The 13904-nt window shown below is 46.1% G+C and overlaps 1 protein-coding gene across 6 annotated transcripts in view; it reads right to left on the bottom strand.

Moving 5' to 3' along the window:
• The window catches only part of Tead1 (TEA domain transcription factor 1), a 233224-nt gene that overhangs the window by 60238 nt on the left and 159082 nt on the right, over positions 1-13904 (bottom strand). For 4 of the 6 annotated variants that reach the window (XM_075971923.1, XM_075971922.1, XM_075971917.1 and 1 more), the window contains exons 3-5: positions 5944-6008; positions 3484-3546; positions 3332-3394 (exon numbers count right to left, since the gene is read on the bottom strand). In XM_075971923.1, the coding sequence (XP_075828038.1) occupies positions 3332-3394; positions 3484-3546; positions 5944-6008 (191 nt within the window). The remainder of the gene's footprint in view (positions 1-3331; positions 3395-3483; positions 3547-5943; positions 6009-13904) is intronic. The other 2 variants (XM_075971919.1, XM_075971920.1) reach the window with 1 other exon arrangement.

Below are 13904 nucleotides of genomic sequence, written 5' to 3'. Positions count from 1 at the left end.
CACACCCCGTCACTCCCAATACCCACCCACTCCAAACACGCGCCCCACTTTGATTTCTGGGTATCTGGAGACATGAGGAATAGCCTGGAAAGAGGCGCTGCCAATGAGAATACCAGTGATAGCCAAGTCATCTGTCACCTTCTCCAACAAGCCTCCTACATCTTTCTCAAGGAAAATACAACAGCTCATGTAATCCTGGCTGCTTCCTGCCACCCCCACTGCGTACCCGGAAGCTATTTATGTGATTTTTCAAGATGACTTCAAACTGTGTGCTGAGTTTATCTGTCAGTTATTGTGAAAGTTTAACTAGGACAATCAGCCTGTCCCCAAGGTGAACTCGGTGAAGACACCCGCCACTGTTGTGTCTTCCCAGAGTGCTGCTGGATACCAGAAGAGAGAGCTGAGAGAGGACTCTAAGATCACCCCACCCCATGCACAAGATCTGCAAACCCATGTCCTGCTGGTGGCCAGTGAAATAACATCAGACTAAAATGTCCATGGAACACAACAGGCAAGCAAATATACCAATGTTGGCCACCCTTTTATCTCCTGGACTGTCCTGAGGTCCTCGGAGGGTGATAAGGCACCATCTTCCACAAAGCTACTGGTGACCACCAGTGTCTACTCCAATTTACCTCTATATATGAGGAGCCTCAATGTAGGCACTTAGTGGAAGGGCTGTGTGTCCAGCTCCAGGGACTGAGGGGTGGCCGCTTCTCTATAGTATGCTGGCATGAAGCCTCCTGCTAGTTTAAGATTCAGAAAGAGCCAAGTTCAAATCCCTCCCTAGCTCTTTATGAGGTCTGGTAGCTTTTGCCAAGTCAATTAGGGTCTTGACCCATTGAACCATAATTTCTTCATACTTTTCTTGAAATCAGAACAATGTACAGCAAAGTTGTTTTTCAAGAACAGGGTTTGTCTGTGTAGCCCTGGCTGTCCTGGAACTCACTCTGTAGACCATGCTGGCATTGAACTCAGATATCTGCCTGCCTCTGCCTCCTGAGTGCTGGGATCAAAGGTGTGCCACCACCATCCTGTGAGCATTCTATTTACATAAGAATAGTGTGGAAGAAAAGAATGAAAGTAGCCAGAGGTGGCACCTCTGGGGCTCAAATATTGAGCCTGCCCCCTTGTGCCAACCCCCAAGAATGGGTTGAAAGGGGAGAGAAAGCAAATTTTTTTATCGTTTAAGAACAAATATACAAAAACAACTATGTCTGTCTGAATAAAGGCGTATGCATAACATCATGACACGTTTGATTTAAAGAAAGTTGAAAAGCCTCCAAGAGATCTCTCATACCTCAAGGATATAGCTAGACAGGTTTTTTATCACCTTCTGAGGTTTTCATTCAGCTCCCACCCCCACCCTCCTCACCCCCACCCTAGAAGCCTACAGGGAACACACACAAGTGGAGAAATAGCTTGTCACATCACAGATGGAAATACAAAATTGATATCTATAAACTTCTTTGTACATCATTAATTCATTAGCCTAGAGAAATGAGAATCAGAGTGAGAATTTGAGCAAGCGCTGGGGTAGTTACATCCACAGAGAGAGTATAGCACCTCTGGTTAAAAAGCAGGGTCTAGAAAGTTCCTTTAGCCTTCCAACTGCTCAGCCAGTGCAGCTCCAAGCCAGCCACCATCAGCCACACGTGCGAGCGAGCGAGCATGCTGCCCACTGCAGAGCGCACATCCTCTGTCCCTCCCTACCCTAGCTCAATGCCAGTTGGCCTGGATTGCATTTTTTAAAGTTGATGGGTTTAGGAAAGGGGTCCCAGTGTTTAGCACTGTGAAATGACATTGTTTCAGTGTGGAATAAAACCACAAATGTAATGGGGGCGGGTGAGAACAGCAACATTTGATACACCATGATTCTAAATTGATTTTTACTATGAACTAAAGATTTTCCCAGAGGCTGTGGATTAGTGCATTGCAGAAATGCAAAAGTTGTACACACTTTACTATAAACTGTGAAGTAGGAAAAGGAACTCGGAATTTAAAATTGTCAGTGCCTTAATTCTTAAATTTTAAAGTAATATGAGAGGTGTGATGTTAAGTTGGGAGCATCACTCCAGCCCCTGGCAACCATCCCAGCCCCCTGGCCTGGGAGTTGTGTGGGTCTGGACTCCAAATTCCAGCATGCCAGGTCCTGAAACCTCCCCAACCATTCCCACAAGGTATTTAAGTGGAGGCCAATAGGAGGAACATGTGGTCCCGGGTTTTATAGGTGCTCCTCAGTTTTCTGTTTCTCCTGCCATGCTCTCGGCCACCCCCGAGATTGCTGCATTTATTAAAACATGGGCATTTTAATTCTTTGATTTGGCCTAATTGGATTTCTGTGTGCCGGTGGAGAGGAATTTTAAATGAGGCATATATAAAAAGCTCTACATAAACCAGCATACAAGTTTGAGAATTCAGCTATCTCCAAGATTCATCTTTTTTTTTTTTTTGGCCTATGGCCATATGTGTAGCTCTCTCTTCTGTTTTTGAGATGATACCCTATTATGAATTTGTAGCAGTCCTCCCTGCCTCTGCCTCCTATGTAACAGGATCACCAGTAAAAGCTACCATGTCTGGTTTAGACTTCTCTATTAAAAGAGACCTATTTAAAATAACCAGCATGTCAGACAATATTTTCTGATGGAAATACTGTGTTCAATGGCATATATGAAAATGCATTTTCTTAAGATTATTATTATTATTATTGTTATTTATGTGCCTGTGTGTTTTGCTGGCAGAGGCCAGAAAACGGCATCCGAGCCTCTGGAACTGGAGCTGCAGATGGTTGTGGGGTGCAGCTAAGATGCTGGGAATTGAACCTCTGTTCCCTGGAGGAGCAGCAGTGCTCTGAGTCACTGAGTCATCTCTCCAGCCCCCTAAGCATTTGTTTAAAACTACAAAGGAGAGTCATTTCTAAATGTGTGTTATAAAGTCATTTCACAACTCTAGGGAATGATTTATTTCTTTTCTTTTTTAAGTATATATCAACTGTTTCTCTGGGTGTAAATTGCTAGCTCAGTGCTACAGGGTGGTTATTAGAATAGTTTTATTTTGTTTTTTTAAATCATGTTTCTGTGCTGAAGTTATCAAGACCAGCTCTCTGCTGCGATTGCGTTGTTACTGGGAACACGCACACACTCACACACACGCACACAGAGTTTAACGAGAGGCCAGGACAGAGAGATTAGACACAAAGAAATGTAAACAGCTCTCACATGCTAGGAAGCTAGGTTACAAGAATCCCGGCACCAGGCATTCACCAGTCACCATGGAAAACAGGAAGTGAGGTGCATAGCAACCACGAGCCAAAAAGCAGAAAAGCGCATACCTTTAGCTTGGAATGAAAATCACGAGATTTCCTTCTGGCAAGAACCTGAATGTGACTAGACACCTGCAGGGTAGGGGAAGGGAGGAAAACAAAGGAAAAGCCTGTAACCATGGAGATGAAAAGCCCCCTACAACTGGGCAAGCCAGACGTACCTTAATGGCGGCTTGAATTTCTCGAACTTTCTTTCTTGCTAAGACCTGTATATGACTAGACACCTACATTTTTCGGGTTTATGCGGGGGAAACAAAACGAGAAAAACGAAAACAAAAAAAAACAAAAAACAAAAAAAGGAAATCAAATATAAAATCGCTACTCCTTGGGAGGGGCGGGGGAGGGGAGGTTATTTGCATCTCAACGAAGCTCTGCGGTTAGGAACAGACAGTCCCAGCCAGACACCAAGCCCCCAGCACTGATCTAAAGCGTTCTGGACAGGGGTCCTCACTGCAGGGACTTGATTCAGAAGTTTGGGCAGGCTCACTTCCCATGGTCCCACCTGAAGAGATCACAGGTGAATGCTGGGGGAAACCACATTTGCAAAGCCGTGAGATGGGGAGAGCATTTTTATGAAATTAAAAAGGCAGGGGTAGAGGGAAACGAAAATAATTACACCTCAGTGACAGGAGAGAAAAAAAATCTCCCTTTCTCAATTTAGAGCAAACTGTCCATAAATTAACATGCTCTACAGAATCAAAGCTGAGGCTGTAAGGGAGTGCTGGTCTCCTGGGGGACTCTAGGTTCTGTGGCAAACGCTGAAATAATACTGACACCAAGAGAAATGGGACCCAGTTAGCAAAGCCTTTTTCCCCTGCCTTTAAAATGTCTTTAGCTCCTCGACTCTTTCGGGAATCGCTTGTGTGCCAAGTGGATCTGCATATTATTACAAAACGCAATGTGTGACTACAGCCAGCCAGCCGAGCCGGGCAGTCAGTTAAAATCTGGGTTGAAAAACCGCTCTGCTCTGCTGCACCGCACGCTGGAGAGGTGTGGCCAAATGTGGCTTACAGGCACCCTGAAGATGGCGATGAGTTAAGGCCTCTGACACACACCGGGCAGGCAAACCAGCATCTATTTCAGTGGGACTTGATTAAATTAAAAAAAGCCCCGAGTGAAGGGGTCGCCAGGCAAATGACCAGAGCTCACCAGCTAAAAGCCAGTTCAGCATTTGAGACCTGCCAGTCTGCATTAGGAGACTGTCAACCTCCTTCCCATTACAAGTTCAAGGCCACGGGCTTTCTGGCAGTTACTCATCTCAAACTCTCCAGTGACTCTTAACAACAGGACTCGGCAGGAATAAAGATCTTTTGGTGGTCAAATTTGGTTTTGGAGTTTCAATAATTCACTTTCTTCCCGTTTCCAGAGAAGCAGGAGCTCCCCCGTCCTCTTCACCCCTCCATCTGGCTCCTGTGGATACTCATTTTCATCCAGACTCTCCTCTACGCCCCAACTCAATGAGGGCGATAGCTGGGTGCATCCCCAGCAGACAGTGCCTTCCTGACTCTGTCTGCTGACTCAGCAAGGGGTCAGCACAGGCAGCATTTCTGGGAGACAGCTCAGCCCCTTGATCCGCACTCCAGAAAGATAAGCTTTCTCGAGGGGTGGGGTAGGAGGGTGTGCCTACTGAAGCTCAGCCTTAAGGAGGTGAGGTTGAGCTGGCTGATTCAGGCCTCAGGCATCGCCCCCTCATCTCCCTTTAATTATTTCGAGATGAGGTCTCTTACTGTGTTGCCCAAGTGGTCTTGAACTGGGGCTTAAAAGATCCAGAAATCTCAGACTCCCAAGTAGCTGGGATTAGAGGTATACTCTACCACATCTAGTTAGCTGCAGCTGTTGAACTCTGTGCCGTGCCATTCCATGTAGGTTAACATTAAAAAAACATATATATGTTTTCCCATTAACGAGCCATCCATCACATGGGTTATTTGTTTTACTTTCCTTTTTTGATTTTAGAGACTGATCTCCCACCCATTCCAACTGTGAATTTGATCACATCAGAAATATGGGTGGCTTTGTGTCCAAAAGAACCAGGGAAGATAGAGCCCTGGACAGAGTCAGAAGAGAAGTCCCATTCCTGCTCTGCAGCCTATAAAAACTGGAACTGCTTCACAGTTAGAGCAGCAGAGGCTGACATGAGGCCATTGCTAAAAAAGCCACAGTGCCCTGGAAGTGTATGGCTCAGTATCGCTTTTAGGCCACGGCTAAAGGCCACTGGCGGGACTTCATTGAAAGCATGATAATTACATAATCGTTTCAGGAAGTTAAAATACACAGAACCTCCAAATCCCCTGGCTTTCCAGGGGACGTGCACCTGCACTTCTGCAACTAGGGAGGTGGGGGGGGGGGGGGGGAATGGCAGGATTGAAAACACCTTAGCAAGAGGAGGTTCAGATACTGGCTTGGTAGTGAACCATGCCACGTATGACATCACACTAGTGCATGCTTGGGCCACAGAAATGCAGAGTGGGAAAAAGCCACTCCGGGCCACCTACAGGGCAGGGCAGACTCCTTACAGGGCACTGGGACTGGGGCTCCTATTGCTGAAGCACAGCAGCCAAGGCAGCCCAACGTCTCGGGGCCATTCGCTCACATGCAAACCTTGCAGGCGGGTACTGTACCTGCTTCCTGGTCCTTGTCTTCCCTGTCCTGAGTTTGATGTATCTGGCTATCAATTCATTTCTACCTGCAAGAAAGAAGAATTTATAATAAGGAGGACTACTTAAGGATAAATGAAGACCTTAAAACAGTGCTTCTCAACCTTCCTAATGCTGCAACCCTTTAATACAATCTATTACAATGCTGTGACCACAACCATAGATTAGTTCACTGCTACTCTGTAACTGTAACTGTGATACTGTTACAAACCATAATGTAAATATCTGATAGGCGGTATATCTGATATGCAATCCCAAAGCAGGAGAGAACAACAGGTTACAAAGCACTACCCTAAAAGCTAAGACCAGAAACAGGATTCAAGAATTTTTAATTGGAAAGGCTGGAGAGGTGATTCAATGGTTAAGGCCAGTGGCTGCTCTTGCACAATCATCTGTAACCCCAGTTCAGGGGGATCTGGTACCCTCTTGTGATCTTCATAGACACTGCACACATGTTGTGTGTGTGTGAGTGTGTGTGTGTGTGTGCGCACAGGCAAAAACTCATATGTATCAAATAAAAATCAATCCTAAAAGAAACAGAATTTTGAATTGGGGCAGCTAAGGGGGGTACTTGCCTGGCCCTGGGCTAGCTCCCTAAAACATATAAACCAAGCAATGGTGTTACCTGTAGCCAACACTTGGGAGGTGAAGGTAGGAGGGTAAGAGATTTCAGATCAGTCTGGGATAGATGAGACCTTGATTTTTCCCTTATTGGAGCTTTTTCAGTTTATTTCTGACAGAAAATAGTACACTGTCTGAAAAAAAAAATGTTTACTAAGGGCAATTAAGATAAAGATCACTGAACTTTAAATTTTGTCAAGTCACCGAGACTTGCAAAGTATCTTATAAGAAAATGCCAGTATGACTGGACATGGTAGTACACACCTTTAATCCCTGCAGGTTTAGAACTCAGGAGGCAGAGGCAGGTGGATCTCTGAAGCCAGCCTGGTCTACAGAGGAAAACCCAGAAAAGCCAGGGCTACACAGAGAAACTCTGTCTCACAAAACACAAGAAAAGCTTAGAACAAAAGTCTTTGTGTTCTTGTTGGCTTTCACCTAAAAATGCTGAGTTGGAAAGGACAAAGGTCGGGGTGTCTGTGTCTTTCTCTCTCCTCCTCCCCCCTCCTGAAAGAAAATGAGTCCAGTTCTGTTTCAGTCTTTATTTCTCAATGTCATTTTCTTCTTCATCCAAGCTTCTCCCCGTGGTCACTTCATTACAGATATAGGCAAGTGAGCCTTTTGTGGTTGTCAAGAACAACAATGAAAGGAAGCTCAACACTGTGGAAGCTGAAGACCCTGAAATGTGGTTTTTGCATGAGCAGCTAACTATCTATTCTCACCTGTGTATATATGGGGGGCGGGGGTGACTCAACCTTCTCCGAGCCTTAAAGCCTTGAATTAGGAAAAACATCTGAACAAAAAAAACTTTTCATTCTTTTTTTCTTTTTACCTTTGGGGGGTGTGTTTTAGTTTGGTTTGGTTTTTTGAGACAGGGTTTCTCTGTAACAGCCCTAGACGTCCTGGAACTCTCTTTGTAAAACAGGCTGGACTCAAACTCACGGAGATCCACCTGTCTCTGCCTCCTGAGTGCTGGGATTGTGCCACCAGGCCTGGCCCAAACTTCTCATTCTTATGCTGTTAGAATCCTAAAATTTTACACTGTGATGTGGCAGGACTATGCTCTGACAGAAAAACATTCTCCCGGAAGCTGAGGAGGCAAAGACCACGCGAAGGAAGATCCACTCTTGAAAGTGTGGGCCTTCTAAGAGTGGTCCAATGAGTCACTTCATACCATTCCAGGACCCAGATGTACAAATCTCTATACACTCTACACCACACAGAACCTAGTGGCCTTTAATCTGCCTCTTTGAAAAGATCAGGTCTAAAGCCAATCATCTGGCATGTGCTTCCTGGCCATGCTGAGCTAGATCTGGCATCTTTTTGTTTTGTTTTGTTGTTTTGCAGAAAGGGTTTCTCTTTGTAGCCTTGGCTGTTCTTGATTTGTAGACCAGGATGGGCTCGAACTCACAGAGATCCATGGGCCTCTGCCTCCAAGTGCTGGAACTAAAGCCGTGTGTCGCTGCCACCTGGCCCCTGCACCACTTTTAAGGTAAGCATTAACATGACACATCAGAAGTGTCAATGCACCAATCAGGTCATGGCACTGTGGCCTGTACTCTGTGTCGGGTTTTCCAGACTCACTGTATGCCCAAACAAGAACTCCTATCTTCTTATCCAAGCTCTCCTGGGTACCAAGCACTTTGCTGGGCACAGAGTAACATAAGTAAACAGTGCTTTCCTCTAGCTGGTGGATGAGCTCACCAGGGGCAGGCTTTGAGGGTTAAAAAAACCTTAATACTGTTTCTTTCCAGAGGGCACCGTATGAGAAGTGGCCACTATAAGCTCATACCAGAAAGAATTAAGCGGAGCCAAGCAGGAAGCTTTTCCTGTTAAGATGAGAATCAATCCTGTTTCCTTCAAGTTGTTTCTGTCAGATACTTGACCAAAGAAACAAGAAGTCACTAACCACCCACACACACTTGCCTCTAGCAAGACAGTGACCACATCCCTGCCCGGGCAGAATAAAGTAAACTATGCTCACAGAAGCCCTGACTCATGGCTCATTACAGCCTGAAACGTCCGTGGCCTTACAGTGACTTGGCCCATCAGCTACCTGTTTCAAGACCTCACAGAACACGCACAGCACAGAGGGCAAAGGCATCATGATGCCACAAAGTACCCTGGGTCACCAACCCCCTGCTCTGAAACAAACAAAAACAAAATACAAACAAACAATCGCCCCACGCCAAAGTCAACATGTTTAGAACAGACGAAGAGGCCAGCTGGAAGGGCCTGACTTAGAAAAAAATTCTCTTAATTTTGTCATCTTTCAGACTCCCCGAGTTGCTCTTACAGGCCTTCACACAAATGCCTCGCTGTCTTTCAAGGGAGACTCTGTGTCCTGGACTGTCCTGTCTCCGGATCACGCTGTGCAGGTGAAGGTGCCTGTCACCCTCTCGGGCTAGACACTCAGCTGATGCTGTCCCCCACCGCGAGTTTATTATTTTAGGTATGTGGGTGTTGTTGGGGGTGGGTTGTTTTTGAGACAGAGTTTCTCTGTGTAACAGTCCTGGCTATCCTGGAACTTGTTTTGTGGACCAGGCTGGCCTCGAACTCACAGAAGTCCGCCCTCCTCCACCTCGAGTGCTAGGATTAGTTGTGCACCACTACTGCTTGGCTTTGTATCAGGGTGTTTTATCTGCTTGTCTGTGCATCATGTGCACGCCGGCTGGGCCAGAAAAGCATCTCAGATCCCTCAGGGCTGGAGTTCTAGATGGCTGTGAGCACCATGTGAAGGCCGTTCCTCGGTTACACCCCTTACCCTGTTCCCCCTCCTTGCAGAACTGCTGGTACCCCCAATAAAAAAAACTTTCCATTTATTTCTACTCCTATTTCACCCTATTAAATTGAGCCTATCAGTCCAGCCTGTTAAAATCTTTTCAGATCCCAACTCTGTAACTGAATGTACACTTTCCGGTGCATTTAGAGGAGAAGGGCTTCTAGGTTCGGTCGGGGCGGGGGGGGGGTGCTTTAGAGAACATCCCCGGTCAGAGTCCTTGCTGCCAATATCTCCTGTAGTGTCATTGGGCCTTCTGTGCAGATTTCGCAATTTGTCATAAAGGCTCACTAACAGCCGAGCCCGGGCAGGAGTGCCTAATTACCAGAAGCCAGACCTGAATGACAATGTCCACAGATCCGCTGAGCACCCTCCAGCCAGGGCACTCTCTGGGCAGTCATTCAGTCAGGGCTCTGTGCGACATGCAATTTCAGCTGGGCCTTGTCCAGGTGGCACAAAAGAGGCTCTTGCCCCAAACTTGCTTATTTTCTGTGAATACAGAAAAGCTGGCTTGGGAGATGTGACATGATACCGACATAATGATTTTCGATTTCTCGTAGCATCGGCTGAAGGAGTAAGAAAGCTGGCTATCCAGGGCAGCCCCACGCGCCCAAGATCCCCCTAGCCTGCTCAAACAGCACTGCACTTTAATCATGCTGGAAAGTGATTCCAAAGGCTGCTGCTTCTACTGCAGGGATGTGCTGAGCCCGCTTCTCTGGCCATTCCACTGAAGGTTTAGTTAAAGGCGGGTGTGGGGGGTACCAGCCCGCTTACACAGAAACCTGGCATTGAAATAAGAAGAGGAGAGCCTAATCGTACTGTCTCGTCTTTGTTCCAGAGATGGACAAGACCACTTTGTTGTTGTTGTTTGTTTGTTTTGATTTTTAGAGGTCTGCGTATCCCTGGCTGTCCTGGAACTCACTCTGTAGACCAGGTTGGCCTCGAACTCACAGAGATCCCCCTAATTCTGCCTCCTAAATGCTGGAATTAAAAGCCTGGCTAACGAGACCACATTATAAAGCCTGGGTTATTTTCTTCCATGCCTTGCTTCCGAATTATCTCTTTTAGATATTAAAACCGCCTGTTTTAATTTACGCAGAGTATCTCCCCTAAGATAATGCAGAGAAGCCTGAGCAATTCTCTTGCAAGCAATGTCCTAATATGGCTGGTAAACTGTGTGATTTCAACCCTCTCCACCTAACTCAATTACTGTACTATATGGCTTAATTTGGAAGTAAAGGATAATCTATTACCTGGATCAAATTATTTTAAATCACTTAAAATAGCAGATAGACAGAAATCCTTTAAACCAAAATAGAAATGGTATGGTTGAGTCTATTAAATTTTTCTACATTTATTTCTAATTCTTGCCTGAATTAAAATAGTCCGACTTACTTGAAAAGCAAGAGTGACATTATAACTGTCTACCATTTCTCTGTGGCACTGACAGGGCACCCTGAGTGCTACTTCTCTTTCTTTTCTGTATGTGTGTGGGGGGGGGGGGGCACACGCTTCAAGGGTTTGCACTTAGACACCAAAGAAAAATGTTTTCATATTGCACTAGCACAATCTCCTTTACTGCCTTGAGACAGGGTCTCTGATTAAACCTGAACTCAGCTCAGCATTTATCATCTAGGCTAGCTTGACAGCAAGGCCCAACAGTCCTCCTATGTCTGTTTCACTCTATCCCCAAAGTCTGGTCTTATGCCAGGTGGTGGCGGCGCACACCTTAATCCCAGCACTTGGGAGGCAGAGGCAGGCAGATCTCTGAGTTCGAGGCCAGCCTGGTCTACAGAGCTAGTTCCAGGACAGACTCCAAAGCTACACAGAGAAACCCGATTTTGCTTAGATAGATAGATAGATAGATAGATAGATAGATAGATAGATAGATAGATAGATAGATAGATAGATAGATAGATAAACAGACAGACAGACAGACAGACAGACAGACAGACAGACACACACACACACACACACACACACACACACACACACACACACACACTAGGTAGGTTCTGGGGATCCAAACTCAGCTCCTGGTGCTTGCTTTTACCCTTGAAGCCATCAACATAGTCCCCCACTTCTCTCAAAGCATGGTGGCAATAGAGCCCACCAACCCTCAACTGGACTGTGTAAGTTTCCTATTCAAGACAGCACAACAATCCAGCAATGCAGTAACTGGGAGGGGCACCCGGTCTGCACTCCAGGGTCTTGCTGAGCATCCACACTCAGAACTCTGGCCATTAGACATGTTTGCTCTTGCTCCTCCAGCTCTTCTGTGAACATTACATCATAAAATGGACTTCTAGCAAGGTAAACTTAACTTCACACAATCTCCCCACACAGTTTCTATACATTATCTGAAACAATTGTGGTTTTAGATTGTGAATATTTCTGAGATTTTGGGAATATCTACATCTATGAAAGGAATATCTTGTGGGTGGACCCATAACTAGACATGAAATTCATGTATTTTTAAAATAAATATATCTTTATCAACAGGCCTGTAACACATTTTAAAACACACACACAAGGTTTAAGTACAACCTGTCACATGAGGTCAGACCTAGAATTTTCCACTAAATTTCAAATGCACTCCAGATTCCTGTATTAGGGATTGTCAGGCTATATTTATTAGTCCTCTTTGTTTAGGTTTTTTGAGTCAGGGTCTCACGTAACCCAGGAAGGTGACCTTGAAGTCCTAAACCTCCTTCTCCACCTTCCAAGAGCAGCGACTGCAGATGTGTGCGCTAATACAGGTGTGTGCAGTACCCCAGACGCCCCCTTTCCTGTCCCCAGCCACCAAGACCTGTTATTCTGTTGTGTGGTGAAGCCATCTAAAGCTTTTCTGGAACCTATCATTACCTAGAATGACAAGGCCAGTCCGGCCGGCAGGGCGATGCTGACCACTGTCGACAGATAAACCTTATCCTAACAAGAAGGATCCTGGGACTCTTGTAAACCACACTGGCCACCCCAGACCCAGAGCTTGCTAAACCCACTCTCCGTGCTCCCATCAGAAGCTGAGAGGCTACATACAGGCCACACTGGGCATTCCTGACACACCCCTGCTCCTCAAGAGTATTGTCGCTAAATGTCACCTCATGGTACAACTCCACCAAAGGTGTACACACAAAACCTCATATCCTCTTTGGTTCTCAGACCAAAAGTTGTGACCACAGTTGTTTCTCTTACAGGCAGGAGGCCAAGGTCACAACCCGTACAGCCTGAACTGCTTAGCCTATCCTGCACCCTCCCCAGTCCTTAGATGTCTAAATTTAATGTCTGACAGAAGGCCTGCTCTCTGCCTTTTCCTGCCTGTAGTGTACCTTCTTGCTAAGAGACAAGATAGAATTTTCTGGAAAGCAGAATTCACACTGGGTTTCTAAACCCAGAGGAGATGGGTTGACATTGTTGTGGGCTGTACATGTGAAGGAAAGTGGCCTCGAGGTCGTGTTTGAGGCTCAGCAAATTCTGGGTCTGTGGCTACAAATTGTAGGCCAGAGACACTCAGCTTTAACAGAGGAAGAGCCACTTTGTTATTGAACGGAGTCAGATTGCCGAGAGGAGGAAAATAGAATGTCCCCGCTACAGCCAGCAGAAAGAAACTCAACTTTAGGTAGGGCTCCCAGGGTCTCGGAAGTATGGAAAGGGTTCAGGTCTAGTACTAGAAGGAAACCTCTGTTGCCCTTCATCTTCCACTAGATCTATGTGAGGAACCCCACCACTGTGGACCAATGTGAGAACCCCCACCCCTATCTTCAGATGTAAGGTGACATATCTGAGCAATGCTGCTATCAGAATGTCATCGATCTATGGGTACAGCTATACGGTTAGTCATACACCACCCCAAATCCTGATCTTGACCAAAGCACTATTCAATTACTAGGATGTTCTCTAAGGACACTTTGAGTTTGGTCAAGCGGTCTCATGAACTGGAATGTTCCTGCATATTCCGCATGTCTAGAGTCCATCCACCTTTCTGACAGCATCATCTTTCCAGAATTCTGACCTGGTACTAGACCCCCAGACCTCCCCTTTCCTAAACACGCCTATTCCTTGAAATGACAGTCAGTATGCAGGTCTCCGCAGCCTGTCCCACCCAGCAGCTCGGTGTTTGTGGAGCATGCCCTCACCTGAGTCATAAACAGCTCTATAACCACATTTGCTTATGGACCATCACCATGAAGGCAAGAAAAGGAAGCAGTGGGAAGAAGCAGTGAGAAGCCTTCCAACAGTACCAGAGTCATGGGGTAAGGGAAGAGGGGTTAAGCGCAGGCTCTATCCTCCAGTGCCAGCAGCCATACACAGCACAGAGAGGGATTCACGGAGGACCTTCTCAGACAGGATGGCATTAACATGCCTTCTAACCATTTTCATTACACTCGAGTTCAGCTAAATGAGAGGGAAAAGCTAGTGTTCTAGAATGTAAAAACTAATACCCAAAAGGCTCAGGAGTAGGGGGACATTGCAGGAACAAAGCAAGGGTCACCAGCTCAGCAGAGGTCGAGGAGGCGTGCATCTGTGG

Source organism: Microtus pennsylvanicus, chromosome 5 (assembly GCF_037038515.1).
Source record: "Microtus pennsylvanicus isolate mMicPen1 chromosome 5, mMicPen1.hap1, whole genome shotgun sequence".
Lineage (NCBI taxonomy): Eukaryota > Metazoa > Chordata > Mammalia > Rodentia > Cricetidae > Microtus > Microtus pennsylvanicus.
Note: the sequence above shows the minus strand (reverse complement) of the source record. Positions and strands in the feature narration are given on the sequence as shown.